This window comes from Gopherus evgoodei, chromosome 13 (assembly GCF_007399415.2).
Source record: "Gopherus evgoodei ecotype Sinaloan lineage chromosome 13, rGopEvg1_v1.p, whole genome shotgun sequence".
Lineage (NCBI taxonomy): Eukaryota > Metazoa > Chordata > Testudines > Testudinidae > Gopherus > Gopherus evgoodei.
The window spans coordinates 6,227,698-6,255,553 of NC_044334.1; the positions used below are offsets into that span (position 1 = coordinate 6,227,698).

At 38.6% G+C, this 27,856-nt stretch overlaps 1 protein-coding gene across 1 annotated transcript; it reads right to left on the reverse strand.

The window, feature by feature from the left end:
• Positions 1–2,321: 2,321 nt before the first annotated feature.
• On the reverse strand, positions 2,322–27,718 carry RAD9B (RAD9 checkpoint clamp component B). Its single transcript, XM_030583174.1, has 12 exons — positions 27,685–27,718; positions 26,104–26,174; positions 24,954–25,103; positions 23,407–23,521; positions 19,423–19,522; positions 13,114–13,220; positions 9,256–9,362; positions 8,689–8,753; positions 7,467–7,589; positions 6,375–6,666; positions 5,309–5,360; positions 2,322–3,749 (listed from the first exon to the last, which is right to left on the reverse strand). The coding sequence occupies exons 1-12, from the start codon at positions 27,716–27,718 to the stop codon at positions 3,586–3,588; spliced, it is 1,380 nt and encodes a 459-aa protein (XP_030439034.1). The 3' UTR covers positions 2,322–3,585.
• Between the last annotated feature and the right edge of the window lie 138 nt (positions 27,719–27,856).

Here is a 27,856-nt window from a genome sequence, read left to right on the forward strand (position 1 = left end):
AGTACAAGTCAAATGGAGTTGTTCTTTTGAGTTATTGAAAAGGCAGTCCTATGCCTGTTCTCATTCAGTGAAGCAATCTTGAGCAAAGAATGACAATGGTGAAGTCTGACTACTGTTTAATAGGTTGCTGTGGGTAACAGGCAGTTACCAGGATCAAACAACCAAACTCGTTCGGATTTCTTTGGTTTTTGGCAGATGAAGAATTACTAAGTTCTAAAATGAAACTTTTCTAATTCACCGCATCTTGTTCTATACTTCACAAAATGTGTCCTACAATATACAGGTCAATTAAATTAAAATACTTCTAATTTTAAAAAGATCTATTGAAAGGTGCTGTGGAAATGCAGACTGCAACCAGTTTTAAACCTAAATGCCAGTCTTGCAAATGTTACTGGCCATTTATTATAGCAATAAATGTCAGACTGTGCTAGAATTAGGGCTGTCGAGCAATTAAAAAAAATCACAATTAATCACACTGTTAATAGAAAACCATTTATTTAAATAGTTTTGGATGTTTTCTACCTTTTGTGGCAAATTGCCGATACTGTAATGCTGGGTCTCACGCTTTCTCTTCTTTGGGGAAGGTTCAGGGCGCCATTGCTTGCCTCTGAACTGATATTTTAATTACCCCTCTAGTGTCCTTGAGGAGGGGAGTGGAGAGGGAGGGACCTGGGCCCTGAGGTTTGTGGTGAACCACTTGAACTAGCGGCTACTTCCCTCTCCTGCCCTTCAGCTTGGGAAGGGGCTTCTTGCCCTCCTTTTACACAAGCCAGGTGCCCCTTACCTAGGGTTTCTTTTGGATTTCTCAGCCCACCACAACACTCCTCCAAACTTTCCTTTTGTCTCTCTTCTCAAACTGCTTCCTGCTCCAACTCCCACACTATCTGACTGAAGCAGGGGTTTTTATCGCATGACTGACTGCTGGTGCTCTAGTTAATCTATAGCAAACCTTCCTCCCCTTGCAGGGAATAAGGCTCCCTGCTAACACTCTCCTGCTGCCCTCTGGCCATGCTGTATTGCTCTTTTCAAATATTGATTTCAATTACAACACAGAACACAAAGTGTACAGTGCTCACTTTATTTTTATTACAAATATTTGCACTGTAAAAACCAAAAGAGAGTAATTTTCAATTCACCTAATGAGTACTGTAGTGCAATCTCTTTATCATGTGAAAATTGAACTTACAAATCTAGAATTATGTACAAAAAAACTACATTCAAAAATAAAACCATGTAAATCTTTAGAGCCTACTAGTCCACTCAATCCTACTTCTTGTTCAACCAATTGCTCAAACAAGTTTGTTTACATTTACAAGAAATAATGCTGCCCGCTTCTTATTTACAATGTCACCTGAAAGGTGGGAACAGGCATTCGCAAAGCACTGTTGTAGCTGGCATCGCAAGACATTTATGTACCAGATGCACTAGATTTGTATGTCCCTTCATGCTTCAACCACAGGACATGCGTCCATACTGATAATGGGTTCTTTCTGATAACCACCCAAAGCAGTGTAGATCGACGCATGTTCATTTTCATCATCAGTCAGATGCCACCAGCAGAAGGTTGATTTTCTTTTTTGGTGGTTTGTGTTCTGTAGTTTCTGCATTAGAGTATTGATCTTTTAAGACTTCTGAAAGCATGCTCCACACCTCATCCCTCTCAGATTTTGGAAAGCACTTCAGATTCTTAAACCTTGGGTTGAGTGAAGCTATCTCTAGAAATCTCACATTGGTATCTTCTGTGTTTTGTCAAATCTGCAGTTAAAGTGTTCTTAAAATGAACAACGTGCTGGGTCATCTGAGACTACTATAACATGAAATATATGGCAACATGTGGGTAAAACAGTAGGAAACATACAATTCTCCCCCAAGGAGTTCAGTCACAAATTTAATTCATTATTTTTTTAACGAGCATCATCTGCATGAAAGCATGTCCTCTGGAAGGGTGGCAGAAGCATAAAGGGGCATATGAATGTTTAGCATAACTGACACACAGATACCTTGTAACGCTGGCAACATAAGTGCCATGTGAACGCCTGTTCTCACTTTTAGGTGACAGTGTAAATAAGAAGCAGGCAGCATTATCTCCTGTAAATGTAAACAAACTTGTTTGTCTTAGCAATTTGTTGAACAAGAAAGTAGGACTGAGTGGACTAGTAGGCTCTATAAAGTTTTACATTGTTTTGTTTTTGAATGCAGTTATGTAACAAAAAATAATTTGAGTTGCACTTACATGATAAAAAGATTGCACTACAATACCTGTATGAGGTGAACTGAAAAATACGATTTCTTTTGTTTGCCATTTTAGTGTAAATATTTGTAATAAAAATAATAGAGTACTATCAACTTTGTGTACTGTGTAATTCAATATATTTGAAAATGTAGAAACATCCAAAAATATTTAATAAAATTCAATTGGACTTCAACTTTTTTGTTAGGGTTAGGGTTAATCGACAGCCCTAGCTAGAATGCATGGGTTTGCTCCCCCAGTACTTTGAATGTCACATGTCTATCCTTAATTCTCCTGGAGCAGTGTACACAGTAGTTCAAGTGACCTGTAACAGCTATGGTGCCTCTAGAACAGTGATTCTCAAACTGGGCTGAGACCCCAAATAGGACATAACACTGTTTTAATGGGGTTGCCAGGGCTGGTTTAGACTTGTTGGGGTTGGGGCCAAAGCCGGAGGGCTTCTGCCCTAGGTGGTGGAGCTCAGGTTACAAGCTCCCTGCCTGGGGCTGAAGCTCTTGGGGGTTTGGCTTTGCCCCTCCCACCCTGGGGTGGTAGGGCTCTGGCTTTGGGCCCCTGCCAATTGGGGCAGTGGGGCTCAGGCAGGTTCAGACTTCAGTCCCCTCTTCGGGGCTTGTGTAGTAATTTTTGTTGTCAGAAGGGGGTTGTGGTGCAATGAAGTTTGAGAACCCCTGCTCTAAAATACCACCCCTAACCCATTTTAGGGCTATCCTGTGTACCTGACAATCTAAGATTCTTAATCCAGCACTACACCAGTACTGAATTATGAAAATGAAAATTTCAACAACCGTTTCAAGATGACACATCCATACAACTGGCTGACATAGAATGGTTATGACAGAGAGTAAAACACTTGTGCTTAAAGCTTTATGGATGCATATTACATATTTGTTAAACTTCCACATAAGTTGGAATATAAAATATTTACATGTTTAACCTGTGACTATAACAGGAAATGATAAAACACCGGATCACTGAAGAGTTTTAACCAGTACCTTCGTGTATTTTTATTGCAGAAGAGGGAAACTGCACAATCAAACAAGCTCTGTTCACTTGAGAGCTTGAACCTCTAGCCGCCTTAGGTGTTAAACTCAAAATCACTAACACTAGTAGAAGGCTAGAAGATAAAATACAAATATCAACAGCAGTTTCTATTTACTGTTCTAATTTCTATGTAGTCTAAAAATAGTAGAAAACCCTAGGAAATTTCCATTACGGAAACGTTGCAACAAGTTTGTAAAATAGCCTGTAGCCATTTGTTATGCATGTAAAATACACTTTAATACCTAAAGAGAATGTAAACATCTGTGCAAACGTTGTACAGGCACTAGATATCCCTAGACAACTTGGGAGAGCTGCTCATTGTCAAAATCGTCTTCGGCATCACTAGCTGTGGCCAAACTATGGAGTGTGTGGCTGATGACATCTTGCTCCTTAAGTGAAACTGCTCCAAAGAAAAGTGAATGAAACTGGAAAATGCAATATTTAATAAAGTGAGTTTCTGTACATACAAAATATTCCTGGGATTTTTTTTACTGCTGATTAAGTCTTTTTGCAAGCACATTATTTAATGGGAAAAAAAAAAAGGAACCAATGTAGACTAACGAACACCTTTGGCATCTACATATATTTCCAGCTGTCATTAGGTGTACCAGTGTATGGTAATTTGCCAACTGATTTAATTGCAATCACTGTAATTCTGTATTTAAAGCAAATTTGAAAGTCTAGATATGGGAAAACAGTTAGACCTATACATAAGGCTGCCTCAGAGGTTTGAATTTAACAGGAAAGATGTAAATATTTAAATCCTAAATATTTAAAATATTACTACATAAATGAAACAGCAGAGATTATGCTTATCTGCAGCTATGGTATGCCTAGGACAGTTTTTGAATATACAGCACTCCTACATATACACTTTATGTACGGTAGATGGAAATGAAGAAGCCATTGCCAGACCTGGTCTTCCCAACCCTCTGGAAACAGGTTGGAAGCAGCTACTGCTAAACCTTTTTAGAAGGGTAGAAAGGAAAGGATCAGATGGAAGAAGAAATAACTGACAAGCCGCCACTCCTCAACAAGAGGAGAGAAGCAGCTCATACTATAAGCAAGCACATCTGCCATTTTTTTAAAAGACATCTGCTGATGCCCTGGATTTTACTGCTGCATCTTCAGACACTACTTTAACAGGTAGTGATAATCGTGGAGCCTTCTACTGCCCTAAAGTAGACACTGAAAAGGCTCTGTGGGCAGGTGTTTGCTGGCTTGTATGTGTTCCTGTGTGGGTTCTCTGGGGGGGAGGGGGCAGGGCAAACAGGTCAGAGCATGAGGTGGGGGTAATAGGAAGCAAACAGGTGTCCTCTAAGGGGTGGAGGAGGAAGAATTGGGCTCAAATCCTGGTCTGAGTAGGAAGGGAGGAAAATAACTAATAAATCCAAGAGGAAACATGGACTTTTAATTTTAAATTTTTTTCATATTCATGTCTCAATACATACCTATTCAACTTGATTAAATAGTCACTCAAACAACAGTAAGATTGCTCAAAAGCACTGAACTGTGACCATGTTGGTCCATGGAAACCAGCAAGCACCCACATGCACAAATTTACTTAAGTGTGGGAGTTGGAGGAAAACTAAAGAAGGAAGGATTATGGCTCAGGAGCAAGCATAGAGCTGGAAATACTGGTTTCTAATACCAGTTCAACTATAGAGAGGCTCTGGACAAGTCACGTTCCCTCTGTAAAATGGGGACAATACCAGGTGTTAGTGGCTGTTCAGCAATAAGTATTACAAGAGAAAAATTTGATTTGAAAAGACTTTGGATTTTATGTTTAAGATAATAGAGATAAAGCTAGTTTAAAAATACAATAGTTAAAATATTCCTTTACAGATTAAGCTCTTTTTAGAACTTGACCAGATATGAAATGACTTTTTAGGAGATTCAGTCTCCAGCCAGTTAGATTTATTTGTGCTGGTTTCCAATGTAGCTTTTACTTTACTGTCACCTTAACTAAAGCATACTCTCAAATCCATAAAGCAATAGGCATCACACAAAACTCACTATTTCTCAAGATAGCTATAGGTAAGACTTGGTGGATTGCATAGGAATGTACCTGTTACAGGAAGAAAAAATTCTAGTTCTTTATGACGGAAGAACCTCAAAAAGTGAATCAAGCATAAACTGAGCCAGTGATATCAGATGTACTCTATGTAAAACCTGAAATATCCCATTCATCAAAAGCAGGGCTCTGTTGAATTCCACAACTCCATAGCTGTGACATCTATAATTTTTCCATGATGATATGGAGGTCAGTGTTTTGCTGCAAAATTTGCAATTTTGCTGAAACCTATAGTCTGTTATCTTGTTCTGTCTTCTTGCTTTACCAGGGCTGCCTGTTGCTCTTTAGCTTTCCTCACAAGAGGAGTTAATTGGTTTATAGTGCTTGCTGTCTGTAGGATTGTATAGACCGTTGGGGGTGGGGTGGAGTGGTCCTCTAGTAGCCAGAACTGGAGTTCAGTTTGCAACTACGGCATGGAGGCAGCCACAGAATAGCCCCACTTAGCTGCTTATATCTGGAGAACAGCACAACAGCTAAGGTCTGAGGAATCAGGCAGATACGCCACTGATGCAGTTACAAGCCAACCCACCTCTGCCGCAACTCCCTGGCACACAATGGAAGGAAAGATGCTGACCTGGACTCCTACAGCACAGAATGGGAACTTGGGAAGTACAGCATAGCAAAAAATCCTCACTCCAAAAAAATCCTGGTAAAAATAATTCTGTGGTGGATGAACTTTAGGTAGGTGTGAAGGGAAGGAGAATAAAGGGCATTGTGGGGCAGTAGACTGAAATAACATGGCCACGGAATTTGGGTCCATTGTACTGCAAAGTACATGGGGACCAGTCTATAGGGGAACTGTTTAATTGTAGATTCCACAAATATTGAAAATCATACTGTTGCACTGAACTTGACTGACAGCAATTTATATAGAACTGAACACTGCTGTGGTAAATGAAGCTACATTTAGTAACTAAACAATACTAGTTTAAAGTATTATTTTGCTGTCTGGGCAAAACTCATTTTTCTTTAGCTTACAATGTAGATTTGATTTGGAATTATTCTTACCTTGCACTGATCAGAATATGAGGGTACTACTTCCTCCACAATTTTAATGTCACCTGCTGCACTCATGTCCAATACTTCTATGTTGTTCATGTCTTTTTTTGAGATTATGGGAATAATATCATCTCCTTTTGATAGAGGTTTCCTACACTCTACAGGTAACTTTGTGTTGCTATGTGCTCTTTCAGTCCAACAAGGCTTTTTTGAAGCTATTGTTTCTGTATTACTATTATTATCTGCAGAGTTGTTTGAGACATTTTCAACATTATCTGCATGGGCCTTCATCAAGGTAGGCCTGAGGGATTAACAGACACGTTAGTAACCTGACTTTGGATGTCTTACTAGATAAATAATAAAACCATATAAATAAATAGATATTACAAATGGCTAATGAAAAGCATGATGACTCTAGAACTAGGCTTTCATCTAGTGTGATCTTTCTCCCTAGCTAAGCTTCATGGATTCCAGGCAAAACTGACAGTAGTAAGAGTGCCCCTGTTTGTTCTGCTGAAAATCCCTGATGCTGGCTCCTCTTGTACTCCTAAGGAAAGGGTATTGCACCAGTCCATTTCATGAACCTGAAGCATGTGTTTGAGAAGGTAATGTAAATCTACAAAAAGCCATTCCCACAAACTAGAAATAGGGAGAGATCTGAAAAGGCAATGAGAAAGATGAAACAGGCAACTCAAACAATCTTTTATACACATATTGGCTGTCAGAAATTCTGGTGACAAGTGCCACTATAGTGTAGGAAAGATAGATATGTACTCTGGATAGGAGAGGCAGCAAGTAGGAAAGAGTGTGTCCTACCCTCATAATTGGTGCACTGTCTTGGGTCTCAAGTTGTCATACCAGCTCTTCATCTTGTGATCAGGCTCCTTAATCTGAACCTGATCGTCCTTTTAACCGAGTAAAACATCTCACTTGGGTGCAGATGCCCTAATATGAGTTTTCATAGCAATGAATGCTGTAGAAGAACCAGTACATCTTTTCCCTCCCACCTCAAATCTAACATAATTGGAAATTGCAAAAAAGGACAATGGATGTTCAACATTTAGGAGCAGCATATCAAAACAATCCTAAATCCTGCATTACCTTTTCTGTCTTTGTGAAAGGCATAGAGATTGCTGAGAGGATTCCCTATTTTCAATGTCAGCTAATGTAGCCAAAACAAAGCTGGCTTCTACCATCATGTCCTCAATACTGAAAGCAATTGGTCTAAAAATGTAAAATCAGAGACTGAATTGTATGCGTAAACATATATCTGTGGGGGGGGAGGAAGGAGGCTAGTTCACATACTTCTACAGATATATATAGAGAGAGAGAGAGGGAGAGAGACACACACACATAAAGATGCTTGGTATAGAGAATATTTCTATTCACTACTTATTTAAGAAACATGAGAAACTTCTTTGTTTCCCATTACAGCTTTATATACTGCAGTGAGTACATACTATGGAATTTTGTGCTTAAAATAATTTAGTACCAAAGGTGCTTTCACACTTGTGGACAAGTGCTCAAAGTTCAGATTTAAATAAATTGTTTCCCTAACTGTTCCCAGAAAAGGAAACTGATAGCCTGATATTCAGAGGTGTACTGAGCACCTGAAGTTTCCCTTGAGTTCAGTGGGATGTGTGGGTGCTCAGCAATCCAGAAAAATCAGACAAATTATGTTTTGCATAAGGTCTATCATATAAAAGTAAGCTCCTTTAAATCTGTTAACAAACTATTCAACTTTTGTATTACCGTGGTTAATTACAAATCCAGCTCTTAATAAGTGAATGCTATTGGTTATTTTAAAGGGGAACCACTTTATTGATATACAGTAGAACCTCAAAGTTATGAACACCAGAGTTACGAACTGACCAGTTAACTAAACACCTTGTTTGGAACCGGAAGTATGCAAACAGGTAGCAGCAGATACAAAAAAAGCAAATACAGTACAGTATTGTGATAAGCATAAACTACTGAAAAATAAAGGGAAAGTTTAAAATAAAGATTTGACAAGGTAAAGAAACTGTTTTTGGTGCTTGTTTCATTTAAATTAAGATGGTTAAAAGCAGCATTTTTCTTCTGCATAGTAAAGTTTCAAAGCTATATTAAGTCAATGTTCAGTTATAAACTTTTGAAAGAACATCATTTTGTTTAGAGTTATGAACATTTCAGAGTTACAAACAACCTCCATTCCCGAGGTGTTCATAAATCTGAGGTTCCACTGTAATGGCTAAATATTACTCATAAACCAGACTGCAGATGAAAATTGAATGCGGAGCTGTTACTAAAATACTACTATACAGTTAGGTTCCCAAAAACTTACTTTCCAGACACATCAAAATGAATTGAGACACTAGCGCTAGTAGCCTCTGCAAATCCTAGTAGACCCTACAAATGGAAGAGAAAGGATTATTAAAGTATCTTAAAACACAAATATTAAACACTACATTTTCCTTTACATTATTCCCATGGATTAATCTTCATGGATTAGGGATACCAATCTACTGTTACATGTATACATTCTTGCCTTCTATGCCATGAGATTTTCCCAGAGATAATATTTTCCACATCTAGTATGAGATGCATTATTATAGCTATAGATTATAAAATCTTAAATACATGTATAATAAATTAATTTTTACTCAAACCTCAAGCTTTTACTAACAAAATCCTCACTTCCCTGTTCCCCACCATACTGTCAGAAGGTAAAGCTCCAGTGCTAAAAGGAAGCCTGCTTTTATGGCTAAAACTCACTCAGGTAGTAAATACCACTGTGCATGTCAGACATGTAAAACAGCTGCCTCAGTGAGAGTCCTGCAGCGCCATAGTTAAACATTATATATACTACACAAATATCCTATTATCAAGAACATTTTATATGTATCTTTACCCTCAGTTCTTTAAGGCAAAATGTTACTTCAGAGTCTACTCCAATTTGAAAGTAGTCAAATTCATCTGGATTAAGATGTATTTTAGTGTGCATTGCCTTTGAAAAATCTGTTAAAAAATTACAAGAAAGGCAAGGATTAAAAACAGAGGGTGAAATTCTAGCCCCAGTAAGTCAGTGGGGCCATGACTGCATTCACAGGCCCTGAAACTAGATGTCTTTTGAACCAGCAATTGTAAAAGTCTAACAAATAACTTATAAATATGTATACGAGTATTTATTGTAAATATACAGGAAATCCTCACTCAAGTCCTCCCGATTAACGTTGTGTTGATGTTAAATTGCTGATCAATTAGGGAACATGCTCATTTAAAGTTGTGAGAAATGCTCCCTTCTAACGTCTTTGGCAGCCACTTGTTTTATCCACTGCTTGCAGGAAGAGCAGCCCATTGCAGCTAGCTGGTGGGTGGTTGGAACCAGGGTGGACCAGCAGCCCCCCATCAGCTCCCCATTCTCCTAAGTTCCCTGTGCAGCAGCTTCCCAGCAGGTTAGCAAGCGCAGCTGTCCCTCCCCGCCACTGCCATGTGCTGCTCCTGCCCTTTGCTTCCGAGCTGCTCCCTGAGCCTCCTGCTTGCTGTATGACTGGAGGAGGGCTAATGTCAGGGTGTCTCCCCCTCCCCCCTGCTCCTGCACCCTGCTTACCCCTTCTTCCATAGACCAGAGGGGGGATGAGGGAGCTTGTAGGCAGTAGATATGGGCTCAGGTCTCAGCAAGCTGATTTAATTAACAAGGCAGTGTACTTAAGCCTGGGGTCAGCTACTTAAAGGGAAAATGCACATTTTTTCTTTCACACACAGGGTGTGGGTCTCTGCCCTCCCTCCTTTCCTGCTGCCTTGTATAGCGTCGTGAGAGTTAACCCTTGAGGGCTCAGTCAATTGCTAGTTCATTTAGCAGTAAGGCATTCCCTGGGAAATATCCCACCCTCTGACTCTTCCACCTCAACCAAGCTTCACAATCATCATCACTGTGTACCAGTATTAAATTGTTTGTTTAAAACATACTCTGTGTGTGTGTGTGTGTGTGTGTGTGTGTGTGTGTGTGTGTGTGTGTGTGTGTGTGTGTGTGTGTGTGTACACACACACACACACACACACACACATAGTCTTTTGTCTGGTGAAAAAATTTCCCTGGAACCTAAACCCCTCATTTACATTAATTCTTTTTTTCAGGAACATAACTACAACATTAAGTGAGGAGTTACTGCATACTGATTCTGATATTGATAATTATGAAATAATATCAGTCAAAATATTTACAACTGTTATCTTCCAAGAGTAACCCTACTATCACAATTACAGTGGAAAACAGTATATTAGAAAAAAATAGAATAATTCCATCTAATCACAAAGAAGAGTAAATCACTTTTTAAACTAATTTTAAGTTTATCAAACAACTAAAAATAATTAACAATCAAACTGGAAGTTACTGTCTTGACAATGTCATGAGGAAGACTGGAATCCAGAAAATTAAGTCTCATTTAAGAGAGCTGTAAATCAGATGTCAAAGTTCTTTTAGGTAAAATATTCTTGAAATGATTTAGTTAATGTAATGGTTTCTCTAACCATTTTTTAAAACTATTTAAATTCTAGCATTTACCCTGTAACCTAGAAGTTAAAGACAAATATTTTTGATTATTTAAGTTAGCTTAAGATGACTATTACATTAAATAAAGCATTTAAAAATATTACTTAGAACAACTTCTAATGGTGATTTCCAATTATTTTTAATACACCCTACATTTTTTTCATCCGATGGTTTCACCATGAAGTCCCTTGTGCAAGTCCCACTGATTTCAGTGTTGATAAGGTGTTCAGTATTCAGCAGCTGTATTCAGCAGCTTTTATTTAAGAGTTTATTTTAAAATGTAAACATTCATATGGAGGCAATTTTTATGGTGCATTTTTTTTAAATAGCTGTCAACTATGATTAAGTCTATCTGAAGTATAAAAGGCCAAAAAGTTAGATTTTTGTTTAGATTCTGTTTCCTAATTTTTTTAACAAAATAGTCTTTCACTGACATTGTACAATTGATATAAACAAGGAAAAATATTATGCAGTTCATTTTTAAGCATTATATCATTTATAATGAACACTGCAATTCTCTTAGTTTCTGTAAGAATGAAATGTTCTTCACTCATGGGTGCACATCTTTGAAGAGGTGCAGAAAGAAAATATAAAGACATTTTTATTATGTGTGTGTGAGAGTCTCAGAGAGGTGCAGAACATATTAAAGCAGTATGAATAGTGAACTCCTGTGGAAACCAAACTCTTTCAAAGTTAACTGGCTAACAGAACAGTACTATAAATTACTCCCAGTCTCAAGTCTTTTAGTCTTCCTGTTGGAATTTTCTTCTCTTAACCTCCATCCATGCACAGTTGAACATGCAACAATAACCCTGTAGTGTTCTATAAGGTAGAAGAACCACAATTAGATTGCCAACTCACAAAATGTAGGACCTATACTAAGCAAATGAAGGCTGGTCTAGGGAGGAGGTGTCATCCCTTCCTTCTCCGTCTCCAACACCAGGCCACTTTTCAGGGTTTATTTTTTCTATAGACATCCAAACCACCACTAAATCACATATTCAAAGGTATAAATATTGCTTTGGTTGCACAAGTTTATATATAGAATGTGGCTTAATATGTTCTATTAAGCAAATGTTTTATAATACCAACAAAAAAAAAAAGTACTACGTCTCCTTTGTCCCTCCCTTCTTTCTCTTCCTACTCTCCTCTTTTAGTTCTGTTTCTTGATGAATCTTTATGCAGTTTTTTTCTCAAATTACTCATCCTCTTTAAATGTATGCGTGTTTCTAAAAATGTCTCCTTCTTGAAGATGTAATCTGTTTTCTCTTCTCTGTTTCACACTCTGCTCCATTTCTACTACTTGAGCCTCTCTGCCCTCCCTTTCTATAGCCTTTCCTCACACCAGTCCATACACCCCCCCCCACCTGCTTGCAAAAGCATCTTTTTCCTTAACTGAACTACCATCAAACTGGACCACTTCAGGAAGGATGCAAAAGCGTGGGGTCTTACTCTTCAAATGTAGTGGCAAGTGTTTCACATGAGGCAACCGGTGACAAAGTACATTTATAGGTGTCTCCCTCAAAATGTGTATGAGTTGATTACACCATTGTAAAACTGTATTATAGCATCACTTTCTGGTGCCGTGCACAAAAACACTATCCTTTAGAAACAGAGTTATATCTTCAAAATACTTCCAAATCAGATGTCAGGAAAACACTCTCTCCATCTTATAGTCTCATACATTAGTGCACAACATAACACTACTAGATCAGCTAAAATGTAATATTGCTGTCATACATTAACTTTTAGAAATATGCTCACTGCTGATGATGGCCATTACAATGATGTTATTTATGTTTAAATATTTATCTCCTTTTTAAATACAAAATTCTCCTCCTCTCCCAGTTTGTTGCTGTTTCTTTACAGCTATCGCAGAATAACGATCTCAGTTCAAGCCTGCAGCAAATTGCATAATTTTAGCTCAATGTACTGCTCTGGCTGGCATCTACTATTGATACCAAAAAAGTCTAACTGATGCACCAGTACAGGTTTCCTCAAAAACTTTTAAGGGTTACAGTTCTATTTTTAATTTTCTATTCTGGCATGTTCTTTGACCTGAAACCCTATGCACACCTTTAGCTTCATTTAAGATATCTAAATAATCAGTTTAACTTTCAGCCATGTGATATCTTTTCCCACCATGATGCAAAGTTATTTATTTCAATGGTTTTAAAGCACCCTTATCCTTCAAAAATATTGTGAATTAATTCTTACCAATTTCTTCCTCAGTGTAACTCTTGAAACAAACTTTCATTGGTGTAACAGCTACAGTTACTTCCTCTTGATAGGTTGGAAAATGAATCATTATATCAGTCAGCAGCCTAAGAAATTTTGTATAGCATGTTAAGATTAATTTAGACAACAAATTACTATCTATTCACATTAGTAACAAAAATTAGTGTCACTTTGCCATAAGAGCTGGAAACGTTTAAAGAGAAAATACAGATTGTTGTGTATTATCCCCCCTTTTAAATGTGATTTAAGTGTATTTTCTTTTCTTTTAGTATATGATTATGATTTTATATATTATGCTTCAATAATGTATAATAATTGTATTTTAATCTAACAGTACCGTTAAACAGTTAATATCTAATTATCATGATAATTATGACAATCTTAATGTGGTTCTGTCTTCCTTTTAGTATTAATATATCAAGAGCCAAATAAACATTTTAGATACATTTGCCATTATAATTTACATTTATGCATCACAAATTTCAGTAGACTCCAGCAGCATTATTTTTACTTTGTTCATAAATTTCAGGTGATGGAAAAGCAAAATTATTGCATTAAATGTTGTTTACTACAGACAAACAGGTTCAATTGATGGCTGTCTTTCAACTGATGGCTGTCTTTCCATATACTGATTGCCAAAAGAAATACATTGATCATTCTTTTCCCAAGGAATCCTGTCATATCTGCTCCAACAACCAAAAGGCTTTGTGTTGTAGTTGTGGCAACTCTCTCTCCAGAAGAGGAAGGCTGGGACAGAGCTCTCTCCAAAACCCCTCAACATTGCTTCCTGAGTTGATGTGTTGTGAGTAATCTCATTAAGTTGAACAATAGAATGTAAGTACTTCAGAGCAATTACCCTCTTTTTACTGAATATCTGTATAGTCTATATAACAATGGAGCACGGAGCCTTGACTAGTGTCCCTAGGACCTACTGCAATATAGAAACTAAGGCCATGGCTACACTGGCACTTTACAGCACTGCAACTTTTGCGCTCAGGGGTGTGAAAAAACACCCCCCTGAGCGCTGCAAGATACAGCGCTGTAAAGCCTCAGGCCATGTCTACATCTAAAATTTTGCAGCGCTGGTTGTTACAGCTGTATTAGTACAGCTGTATAGGGCCAGCGCTGCAGAGTGGCCACACTTACAGCAACCAGCGCTGCAAGTGGTGTTAGATGTGGCCACACTGCAGCGCTGTTGGGCGGCTTCAAGGGGGGTTCCGGGAACGCGAGAGCAAACCGGGGAAGGAGACCAGCTTCGCCGCGGTTTGCTCTCGCGTTCCCGGAGCCACCCTGCAAACCGCAGGGAAGGAGACCTGCTTGCTCGGGGTTCCGGGAACGAGAGAGCAAGCCGGGGAAGGAGACCAGCTTCGCCGCGGTTTGCTCTCTCGTTCCCGGAATCCCGAGCAAGCAGGTCTCCTTCCCTGCGGTTTGCAGGGTGGCTCCGGGAACGAGAGAGCAAACCGCGGCGAAGCTGGTCTCCTTTCCCGGTTTGCTCTCTCGTTCCCCGAACCGCCGAGCAAGCAGGTCTCCTTCCCTGCGGTTTGCAGGGTGGCTCCGGGAACGCGAGAGCAAACCGCGGCGAAGCTGGTCTCCTTTCCCGGTTTGCTCTCTCGTTCCCCGAACCGCCGAGCAAGCGGTTCTCCTTCCCTGCGGTTTGCAGGGTGGCTCCGGGAACGAGAGAGCAAACCGGGAAAGGAGACCAGCTTCGCCGCGGTTTGCTCTCGCGTTCCCGGAGCCACCCTGCAAACCGCAGGGAAGGAGACCTGCTTGCTCGGGGTTCCGGGAACGAGAGAGCAAACCGGGAAAGGAGACCAGCTTGATTACCAGAGGCTTCCTCCTTCCACGGAGGTCAAGAAAAGCGCTGGTAAGTGTCTACATTGGATTACCAGCGCTGGATCACCAGCGCTGGATCCTCTACACCCGAGACAAAACGGGAGTACGGCCAGCGCTGCAAACAGGGAGTTGCAGCGCTGGTGATGCCCTGCAGATGTGTACACCTTCAAAGTTGCAGCGCTGTAACTCCCTCACCAGCGCTGCAACTTTCTGATGTAGACAAGCCCTCAGTGTAATCAGTGCTGCAGCGCTGGGAGCACGGCTCCCAGTGCTGCAAGCTACACCCGTAAGGGATGTGGTTTACATGCAGCGCTGGGAGAGCTCTCTCCCAGCGCTGGCGCTCTGACTACACTCACACTTCAAAGCGCTGCGGCAGTGCCTTGAAATTTCAACTGTAGCCATACCCTAAGTGGGCAAAAATCCAAGACCACTTCTGTCATGGTATAATTCCCCACTCTGAACCTTAGCCTCCAAAAGATGGGGTACCAGCATGAATTCCTCTAAGCTCAATTACCAGCTTAGTACTCGTAGCGCTGCCACCAACCAGGAATTCCATGCCTGGTACACTCCGGTCCCCAAATACACATTTGAACTCCTTCCAGCCAAATACACATTTGCAAATAAAGAAAACAACCATAAGCCTAACTCGTTTTATCTACCTAGTACTCACTATTCTGAACTTATAAGAGCCTGTATTGGAGAGATTGGAGAGAAACCTGGTTGCACGTCTGGTCCCTCTGAGCCCCCAGAGTGAACAACAACCAAATTCTAACAGCACACACAAAACTTCCCTCCCTCAAGATGTGAAAGTATCCTGTCCCCTGATTGGTCCTCTGGTCAGGTGACAGCCAGGCTCACAGATCTTGTTAATCCTTTACAGGCAAAAGAAATATGAAGTACTTCTGTTCTATTAACTCTTACTTATCTGTTTATGACAACTCCCCTTTCTCCTTTTTTTACATTGAGAATGATTGCTCCCAAATCATAAGTAAAAAAAAAAAAAAGATCCATGATAGAAGATATTTTATGCAAGGCAGAGAATTATTAAGACCCTTAAAAGTATTCCTTATTGTGTAGCCTATCATGACAGTATCAACTTCTTGATATTTAAAAAAAAGATGACCTCTTACTTTACATCCTTGTTACTGTTCTTTTTTTAAAAAAGTAAAGTGTGACAGTTTTTCCAGCTTGGCAAAAACATATCTCTTTTACATCATGAACTGCTTCAATTTTTAAAAATAGGTTAATGACAAATTTCATGGATGTTTACCAATTTGTCAACTCTATTGAATTAATGTTTAATTTAAAAAAAAGTCTACTCTGCACATACTGGTGTTCAGAGTCATGCTATAGGTAAAATTATAAATATTTATAAATAGTTGGCTTTCACATGATGTGTACCCAGTCACTTCCTACTGTGAGCTTTGCACGAAGTCTTTAAAAATACTTATTTCAATTATAAAAACAATATAAGGTAAAGTCTGTTTTGTGGCTTTACAGACTTCTATTTCTATAAAACAATGAAACTGAGATAGGGAAAACAGGGAATTTAGACACATTATCTATTAAAATTAATGGAAGATATGGACCTAAATCCCCTAGACTGTTTTTGAAATGCTATTAACTTAAATATTTAAAAATACTGGAAGAACTGTAGCTGTTTATGTCAAGCATTCAAAATGGTAGTGATGTGCTTTTATCACAAATGATATTAAGGAGGATCTTCCAACCTGCTTATGCAGCTGTTGTCTTGTTACCAAATTAAAAGATGATAATATCATCTTGTTTTCCTACAGCATTTTCAATCTGAAGATCTGAAAGCTCTTTACAAATAGTAATTAATTAATACTTTTAAGAATGCTATGTGTTGGGTAAATATTATTACCCTCATTTTACAGATGAGGAAACTGAGGAACAAAGATACAGGATCCTATTCAGTGTACACTGCAGTCAGTGGAAAGACTCTCAATGACTTTGATGGATATTGGATCAAGACAGAGCTTGCTACAAAACTCAGTTTGTCTGTCTTCAAGTCCTGTATTTAAGCACACTAAGAAGCAGCTAATACGTTCCAGAATGTCACTGGCATGATCTCTGAAAAACAGCAATTTTGTCAATATAAGACCAATCGAGATATAACTTTGTCAGGCTAATATTATTTTGTATAGGTAAATACTTTTAAAACCCATATATACTTTTAATGGCTACAGGAACAGACTGCTTTTGTTCACTGTTCTAGAATTTGCTTTTCACAAAACTAGCTAAAATCTTTCTATATATGTTCAGTTGTCATGGCACGTTTAAGAACTGTACTTTTAGCACCTTCACAATGCTTGTTCCAAACTTCACTGTCCCACTGGTAAAAATATTTAGCTTTTTTCTACTTATGCTAATGTGATCATTGGATTTTTTTCCTGACTTGTGCTAAAACCAACTATACACAAAAAGCCAATGAACAATTTAAAACCTTTCTATCTTCATACCACAACAAAGGCCTAATTCAAAGCCCAATAAAGTAAATGAAAGGACTTCTATTGACTTCAGTGCACTTTGGATCATGCTTTAAATCTCTGAGGTATCTTCTCAAGACATATTCTCCCTGACTGCAGCTCTTGGTTCTGACCAAGTAACTGGGATATCTTCCATGTATCTTAGCTCCCTTTGTACACTAGAAAATATGCCTGCCTGATGTACAAATATGTATTAGACAAAGACTATTAGATATTAAATAATCCTTTAATTATAGCATTTGCACCTGCAGCAACTGACCTGTTGTTGCTAACCTCAGTTTGAAAACTATATCTTTTGCGAATTAACAATTAAACTGCTGAAAGCAGGGAGCACTTAAAAAAAAAATCCTAAAAAGAGAGCAATGTTTCAGCGAACAGCGTAGAAAGGTTTGGCATATATATGTTTGTGATACTACTGCTGTTTTTACTAAATGTCCAAATACTTCCTAACTAATGATGACTTCTCCCAAAAGCAATATTAAACAAAAGATTTCAAACTTCAGAAGAGTGGCTTTAAAAAAAACCTACAGATAAGAACTATTTCTTTATTTGGAAGAATTGACTGAGACAAGTAAGATGGCATGTCAAAATCCCTGATATTTTCAAGTGCATAGTATAATTACTTCTGTGCAGTAACCAATGTATATTATAGCACGCAGTGTTGTTGATATTACCTCAACCACCTCGTCCCTCTAATGGGTATTATAGAAAGGTTGATATTTAATTTTGAATTGGTAACCATTATATAAATATGTTTTTGCTATAACATTCTACTGCTTATATTCTTAATGGTAATTTTCAATAATAAGGTCTTTGCAAACAAGACTTTGTGAGAGAAAATCAGTGTACTCTGCTGTTTGGTAACTTTTTTGTTATTTTTCCTGTTTCAAAATATGAAATGCAAGTGCTTTGCTATCATTTAGTGTTACTGTAGCACCATGATTAAATATTTCATATCTTCTCCTGAACAGGGGGAGTAGTGTAGCTGCCACAATCAGGATTTTAATTGCCAAGAGTAATACTCAGAATATGACATATACCTCAGTTCCCTTCACCAGAAGTAGTGGTAAAAGAACACCTGTTTCACAAAAGTTCCAGTAATCTCTCCCCTATGCCAATATTTAATGTATTTACTGTGAATATATAACATATAATATACAATTATCAATAATGCTAAAGGATGGTTAAGGTGAGAGAAGTTTACTATGTAAACATTAAACCTTCTTACTCAACAGCAATGTTGAATATATACAGTCAAAGCTTATTTTTTGTACAAAAATTAATTTTTACTATCTTTTACCTTTGTTAATGCTGCCACCAGGGAAGAAGAACGTGATTCGTATCTAACACATTCATCATCACCAACAAAATTGTCAACTAAGTTCAGTTTTAGAATCTTTATAATAGCAATAATGCAGGAGCCAAAATAACCAGCTCAATTTTCAGACTTCAGGTGGAGTTTGCAACAATGACAGTCAGACAATCATAATTTTCTTTGTTAAATTGAGCAAATTTAGTCTAGAAGTCATGGAGAGACAATAAATGTTGAATCCCATGCTTATTGCAGAAAGCCACTTTTCAGAGTAGAACTGCACTGTAAGTAGCTATTATAAATGTTGTAATTTTACCTTTAGATCCCTTTGTCTAAGCACAACTTCAGTATTTATTATATTCTGTAGGAGCTTCTGAAAGCTGCTAGTTATACATTATCAACTTTACTCAAAGCTGGATTAATGGCAGGGCTGATGCAGCCATGACCTAAGGTCCCCAAGATGTTGTATTATTTAGTATAGTAGTGTGAAACTAATCAAACATTGGTTATTGCTATGTGACATTTAGGTGCCCAAAATATGTTCTGTTCATTCCTGATTCTCTTAATTGGACTCTGAGTGCACTACTTTCTCCTATATTTTTTCTAAAACAAAGAATATATTTAATTAATTACCTTGATTGGATCTTCAGTACATTAGGACACATATGCCTTGAAAAAACAGCTTGTAAAGGTTCACTTTCATGAAAAGCCAGGTTATAAGTTTTTACAATACCTAAAGATATAGCATAGGTGTAGAAATTAACATATGTTTGCATGTTATCTTAAACTTAACAAATTTAAATTAACATTTTCATTAATCTCTGTAAAAAAAAAACACAACAACCCAACAAAGGTCTCATTCTGCCCTGTGTGGGAATAGCTTGCCTAAGTATAGGAAACTTCATGAATTTTAACTCAGTTTCCTAGGAATACTTTCATCATGAAAAAAGCTGAAGGTTCCACTTCCAAAACTTGTGGTTCTCAAGAGTTCTCTGCGAATCTCAGGTGACCCGTAAGAACATAGGGTCAGGCATGTTAGTTCCCAGAAAGTACATTTGGTGTTTGGGGTGTAAAAGAAAGGCAGAGTGGTTGGCTGGTATAATAATAATGAAAAAAAAATCTATAAACATTTACTGAATAGCTATCTTAATTACCATCTACTATGGCATACAAGTATACCAAATACTCTGAGGCTTAGGTTTTATGAAAGATGGTGTTTAATGCTCTGTGGTGGATATGGAGAGATGTCACAGGCTATCAATGTATGTGTCAGGTTCTCTTTACTCCACTATTCAAATTAATAATTTGTATTAATAAAAACATGAAAGTTTATCAAATTAATAACCTTTTGCTCTCAGGTCCTCTGTACATATATAGCAAGTTTAAAAAAATACAAACAAAATTTAAAACAAATTTTAAAAAGGGAAAATTATATACTATTACATTTTTCCAAATACACCTCTAAAATGCAAACTTTCAAAATTAAATGTAACCCAAACAACAAATGGCAAAAAAATCTGTTATTTCAGGGGAGCACACACATTAAGCTAGCACTAAATCAAACTTGTTGCCTTGAGCCTTAATACATTGTTTCCGCTTATTAATACAAAAAAGTATGTTTCAAATATTAGAAAATGCATTATGTACCATACTGGCAGAAATAATTACAATGGTACTTTAAGGGTTTATTTTCCAGCAGAAAGTGATTGTGCATCACTGTCTTCTACTGGACAGAATATGTCAGACCTGTTATAAATTCACAGAACCATATAACTTAGAGATGGAAAAGACTGATTAGATCTAGTCCATCTAACTGCCAAAACAGGTGTTTTCCCCTATAATACATTTTCAGTATTTTTTCCCACTTAGTTTTTAAATGTGCATGCAGTAAAGCATTCACTACTTCCCTGAGGAAACTATTCCACTATTATACAGTAGCTCCTCGCTTAACGTTGTAGTTATGTTCCTGAAAAATGCAACTTTAAGCGAAACAATGTTAAGCAAATCCAATTTCCCCATCAGAATTAATGTAAATGGGGGTGTTAGGTTCTAGGGAATTTTTTTCACCAGACAAAATCTCTCTCTCTCTCTCTCTCTCTGTATATATATGTATACAGACACACACACACAGTATAAGCTTTAAACAAACAATTTAATACTGTATACAGCAATGATTCTGAAGCTTGGTTGAAGTGAAGTTAGAGGGTGGGATATTTCCCAGGGAATGCCTTACTGCTAAATGAACTAGCATTCCACTAAGCCCTCAAGGGTTAACCCGTTGTTAATGTAGCCTCACACTCTACAAGGCAGCACTAATGGAGGGAGGGGAGACAGCATGTCAGACAGACACACATACACCCTGTGTGTGGGAGAGAGGGAGAGATGTGCGTTGCCCCTTTAAAAATGCTGATACCACATTCTAAGTGCATTGCTGTTTTAACCTTATTCCCAGATTCTGGACCTTAGCGTCCAAAATATGGGGGTTAGCATGAAAACCTCCAAGCTTAGTTACCAGCTTGGACCTGGTACTGCTGCCACCACCCAAAAAATTAGAGTGTTTTGGGGCACTCTGGTCCCACTGAAAAACCTTCCCTGGGGACCCCAAGACCCAAATCCCTTGAGTCTCACAACAAAGGGAAATAATCCTTTTTCCCTTCCCCCCTCCAGATGCTCCTGGAGAGATACACAGACACAAGCTCTGTGAAACTACGCAGAGTGATTCCCCCTCTCCGTTCCCAATCCTGGAACAAAAGTACTTTCCTATTCCCCCAGAGGGAATGCAAAATCAGGCTAGCAATCCAACACACAGAACTCCCCTGATTTCTTCCTCCCACCAATTCCCTGGTGAGTACAGACTCAATTTCCCTGAAGTAAAGAAAAACTCCAACAGGTCTTAAAAGAAAGCTTTATATAAAAAGAAAGAAAAATACATACAAATGTGCTCTCTGTATTTAGATGATACAACACAGGGTCAATTGCTTAAAAGAAGATTGAATAAACAGCCTTATTCAAAAAGAATACAAATCAAAGCACTCCAGCACTTATATTCATGCAAATACCAAAGAAAAGAAACCATAGAACTTACTATCTGATCTCTTTGTCCTTACACTTAGAAACAGAAGACTAGAAAATAGAACTACTTCTCCAAAGCTCAGAGGAAACAGGCAGACAGACAAAAGACTCAGACACACACTTCCCTCCACCCAAAGTTGAAAAAATCCGGTTTCCTGATTGGTTTTCTGGTCAGGTGTTTCAGGTGAAAGAGACATTAACCCTTAGCTATCTGTCTATGACAATTGCCTTTAAAAAGATCAGGAAGTTGAGACAGCAGCTGTGGCCAGCTCTCTCCCTCCTAAGCCCTATTGTATCTCCCCCCGCTCTATACGGAGAAGGCGTAAGTAGCGGGTAGGGGTTGAGGGACACCCTGACACAGCAAGCAGGAGGCTCCTGAGAGCAGCTCCAAGGCAGAGTGCAGGAGCAGCACATGGCAGTGGGGGGAGGGAAAGCTGAACTGCCTGCAACTGATAGCCTGCTGGGCAGCTGCTGCACAGGGAACTTAAGAGGAGCGGGAAGCTGATAGAGGGACTGCTGGTCTATCCTGGTTCCAAGCCCCCACCAACTAGCTCCAACAGGCTGCTCTTCCTGCAAGCAGTGGACAAAGCAGGCGACTGCCAAACAACATTATAAGGGAGCACTGCGCAACTTTAAACGAGCATGTTCCCTAATTGATTAGCAACTTAACAACAAAACAATGTTTACCGGGATTACTTTAAGTGAGGAGTTACTGTACCAGATTTCATTATCCAAGTTTTCCCCTGATATTTCTCCTACATTTTCCCTTTCTTAACGTCATCCAATTACTCCTAGGTACATCTCCTTGTACTATCCCAAGACCTCTTCAAATGTATCAGTTTCTTCTACTGGCAGTTCGTGGAGCAGCTCCTTTATCTCAGTGTGGTAGTATCCTATGTTTTGGGAATTGAATTTGAGTTCTATTCCCCGTGCCACATGCATTTCTTTGGACGATGAACACAGTACAGCATATACCACCATGGATCGTTCAAAGAATTTGAGGCATAAAATAAATCTTGTTATAGTCACCATGTTTACTGTACAGGACCAGGTGCATGAAAACAAACATCATTAATGATTATGATGTGAAACTGCTATTCCATCTACTAAATGCCTGTTTTGTACAACACAACTGTTATGACAAGTTCCCCTAAATAACTATCAACAAACATCAACCTTTTATAAAAGTAATAATATTACATACTGTGAGGAAATTAACAAAAATTAATCATCTATCATATGAGTAATTGCAGCCCAAAGAGAAAATCAGTCTGTAACAGTAGATGAGAACTGAATACACTACTGTCTATATATTATACAAAACCACTTTAGATTTCATTAGGTTACAAAGCTTTTTAGTTTACAAAGTCAAGCACCCAAAAGATAGGAAATGGTTACAAGAATCTTTTATAATGGAAAATGTTAGGCATAACAGTCTGCCAATGACAGAAAATAAGTTTAATAATAAAAAATACAAAGGTGACAAAATATTTACAAGCTTAAACTACTTAATGTTTCTATAAAGTCATATTACATTTAACCTACCATGTTTGCAGAAGAGCTTAAAAGTTATATGACAATCATTAACATTTGTATAAATGTTGCACTTCTCTACATTCCTTTCTAGCGTGTTTAGCCATCTAAACACAGGGAGGACTGACTGTAAGAAAAAGTGCATTAATAGTGTGCACCCTAAGAGCAACACAAAGAATGCTAAATAACAGCATGTGAATCACAAATGGAAACATAAAAAGAAAAGCAATGATAGCAACAGGCAAGCAAATCTACAATTAGAATGAATTAAATGAGCAAAAGCACAGGAAAAAGATGGATCCATGAGTTAGTTCTGTACATACAAATATATTTGTTTTTTTATTTCCAAGAATAGTATTTAGTGCACATCAGCAGCATCAATTTTTTCTAACCTGAGGACCAGATATATTATTTCAAAAGGTCAAAAACCCCAAATCAATATTTTGTGGCAGAGTCTCTGCCATGTTCTGTTTCCTTTGGAAAGCTCAGGCAGTGTAGAGATTAAAAATAGGGTTTCTGGAGACTCCTGGATAGCTGTAAAGCTAACATAGCTAGCTCCTCCCCCTTTCTTCCCACAGCCCATGGTGCAGGGGTGGGGGGCATGTCGGGGGGGATAGGGATAGGGAAAGTGGCTGGAGTGTGTGTTTCACTCTGGATAACCCCAGCTGGGCCATGACTAAAGACTGCTGTAACCTAGGCTGGGGTAGAGAATCAAGGAGTCCTATCTAGTTGTTGATTTCCAGCTTTGTTTTTTTCCCCTCTCCTGGGCTGACCTAGATGGCTGTGTAGTAGAAGTGAGACACCTTTTACTACCTGCTGCTCTCTTAGTCTCACGCAGACCCTCTGAAGCTCCTGTCCTTATATCCTTATAGCTTCCACAGACAAGCAAGAAAGCAGGAAATGAAGCAACCAGAGTGCCCTTTGGGGGGGAGGGAGTGAAGGGAAGGATAGCTCAGTGGTTTGAGCATTGGCCTGCTAAACGCAAGCTTGTGAGCTCAATCTCTGAGGGGCCATTTAGGGAACCGGAGTAAAGATCTGTCTGGGGATTGGTCCTGCTTTGAGCAGGGGGTTGGACTAAATGACCTCCTAAAGTCCCTTCCAACCCTGATATTCTATGATTCCTCCCACCCCTACAATATAACAGGTGCCCAACAGGGCAGCTAATGAAATAGCTGAAAGAGGGATGGGACAGTGTTCCTGGCTCACAGCTCTTGGGACAGCAGGGTAAATGGTCAGAGGCAAATTAGAAACATGATGCCTCCTACTGCCTCTCTGTAGTGATGAAGCTATTTCAAACACTTCAGTTTAGATGAAACTGCAGGGCATAGCTCAGGGAACACGTCTAATCATAAATACAAATGTTGTTCCTACCTCAGTTGTCTTGAGGGCTACAAGTTAGAGCTTTAAAGGCCACAAATGGTCCCCAGTTCCACAAAGGATGAATTCTACTCAAGTAGAGTAATACATCATTCTGTCCCCTACAACACTCACAATTCCATTGGAAAGTTGAATTGTCTTGCTGTTTAAAAAGTCATCTTTACTATTCCATTAAGATTTACCTTCATTACTAATTTACACGTAAGAGGTAACTGTCTTTTTTTCTGACACAGTTCAGGTTCAGCTGTCCAGCAGTAATATTGAAAAAACATAGATGAAAAGAAGACACATGCATATGCTGACCTAGAAGAATTCACTGATCTTAAAGCAAGCTAAAAATATAATTAAAAATTAATATTTTATTATCTTGAAACTATAAACAAAAATTGATGAAATATATATTTTTATTTAAACCTATACTCCAATATCATATATAAGAACAAAACACATGATATATGTATGTATACATCTAATAATAAATACAGCAGATGGTTGGTTGGATGCATATACATACATCATCATTATGTTTAAACAAATCAGTTTTACTCCTCCTACTAGTCAGAACTGGTTGATAAAATCTAGCAAAATGAATGCATGTGAATAGTTCCACTTTACCCTACTGGGACTATTTATATGCTTAAAATTAAGCTTGTGCTTAAGAGCATTGATGGATCAGAGCCTGTGATAGCAAAATCTAATAGTTCCTTTCCCTCATCCAAGTGGGTGTGCATAGGTCTATTAATGCCTATATGAGAAGGTTGGTTTACATTACAAATTAAAAACAGAATATCTTCATATTTTATCTGATGGCCTGCAATCATCCCAACTTAAGCTATGATCTTTGCACAAGTTAAGTAGGATTGGACCTGGTCAGTACGTGTCTGAATGAGACCACCACAGACATGCCAAATTCTGCAGGAAGTGGTGTTGACGATTCTGCAGGAGTCAGAAATGAAGAAATGCTGGAATATGGTCTTAAGAGGTAATTTTAAATTAGATGTAAAACTGAGACCCTGACCACTTATTGTTATTAAAAATCTGTGGCAGTGATCCTACTGTCATAGACAAATTCTAGTTTGGCAACTATGAAAAAGCAGGAAAACTATAAAAAGCAGGAACAGAGGTTCTATGATATCATTTGCATAATTAAGATGATACCCCCAAAATGGAGTGTGGCAATGCCAAAAATGAGAGACGGTAAGGAAGATAATTTGAATTATGCTGTAAGGCATGTATAGAAAAATTTTAAAAAAGCTACCTAAATTAATGTTGAGACTGTATTTCCCCATAAAAAGCCATTTAAATTATTAAAAAAACCCAAAATGCACTTACACCTTTTTCATTTGGGTCAAACCAAAACTCATCACTAATTCGTGCTATGGCATGTATTGCTCGTCCAAACACTGCAAGAGAAGACAAAATAAATGTGCTATTTGCATTTTGTATTTGGTTAAATAATAAAAAAAAAAATGATATAACATTGTCTCCAGATTAATGGAGCAGAAATGTACCACAGGTTGAAAAGTTGCCACCAGTGCTGGGTACCTCAGTTTCAGGAGCCCAACCTGAGATAATATGGGAGGGCATATTTTCAGAATTGCTAAGCACCCACAAACCCAGCTGCTCAGCCCCAAGGTACATTAGATTGGTCACTTAAAAACTGAGACACATAAAACCAGTGGTCACAGCTGAAAAATCTGGCCACGGAGCCTTGAAGCCATTAACTAAAAATGAAAAAGCACAACGCCAAATTAAAGGATAATTTCCACTGAGTAGGACTCCAGTATTTGACCTATTGAGTCCCTACCTCCATACTTAACACAAACTTGAAATTACCAAGATGTATTTGCTTGTATTTTGTGCACCAGCTCAGCAATGGTGCACTACTCAGTTAACAGAGTTAGTTCTTAAAATACTGTTACAAAGCCGTCAGGAAGCACAAGAGCAATGGTTTTGGTCTAGATCTTATACTGAAATTTGCCATTAGGACTACTAGCTTTTAGGCATAAAAACAGCTAACGTATTTAAAGATTATTGCTGTATATATATTGAAAGAAACTTTAAGGTTGTATGGTTGAAATAGTTTTTTAAACAATACAGGAGTACCTTGATATTTTACAGTAATGACTGGGAAACCCACCATAATGATCTTAAAATAACATCACATCAAAGATGATCACCAGAATAATGTTTCCCAAAGACTGGCTTTCTTTAAAATACAATTTAAATAAGTAGGGATAATCTTGTATCCAAAGAATTACTACTACTAATAGTTTGAACTTGTATCACACTTTCTTTCATAGATTGATTTTATACGCGAGTAAGAACCAGTATGCCCATTTTATAGATGGGGTAACTGAGGCACAGAGAAGTTATGTGCCTTGCTCAAGATCACACAGCAAATCAATAGCAATCAGAATTAGAGGCCAGATTTTCTGATTCTCCCTCTCCTTCCATCTATGCACCCCAGAATCCTTGGCACTGGCAGCTGCAGCACTTCGTTTGAAACACCACTGAAACAAATGTACAGAAATAGTCCTCCTCTTTCTAATAACATTTGAAGGTCCACCAAATCACACTTTGTCTTAAATTACATGGCAACACCTGTTTAAAGTATATTTTGTATGACAGAAATAGACAGGTCTTAAAACCCAAATTCCAGAGGCCTTTGATAGAAAGAACTCTGTAAGGAGCAGTACTTTCCATCGTGTGGCACGAGGGTCTGCGTGTTGTGCATGCATGTGAGGAGCCACTGAGCCCTGCTCTGGTTTTAACAGAGCTCCCACCAGGTGCTCTCAGGGAGACCTTTCGCGGCTCCCTATTTCATGGTCCCAGTGATGTGCTCCCCTGGGTGTAGCCCCCTTGCCCTGCCCCGAGCAGCCCTACATATCCCCCTGCCGCAGCGGGTGCTACCTCTGAGGTGGGTCCCTGCAATCACACACTTCATGGTTCGGGGACTGGCCGACTGCTCCTCAGTCAGCCCTCCCCAACCCAGCCTCGCCCCTCACACAGCAAAAGGGCGGGAAACCAGCCAGTTGCTTGAGGGGCGGGGCCAACTGCTCCTCCGGAGCCTGGATGATGCTCC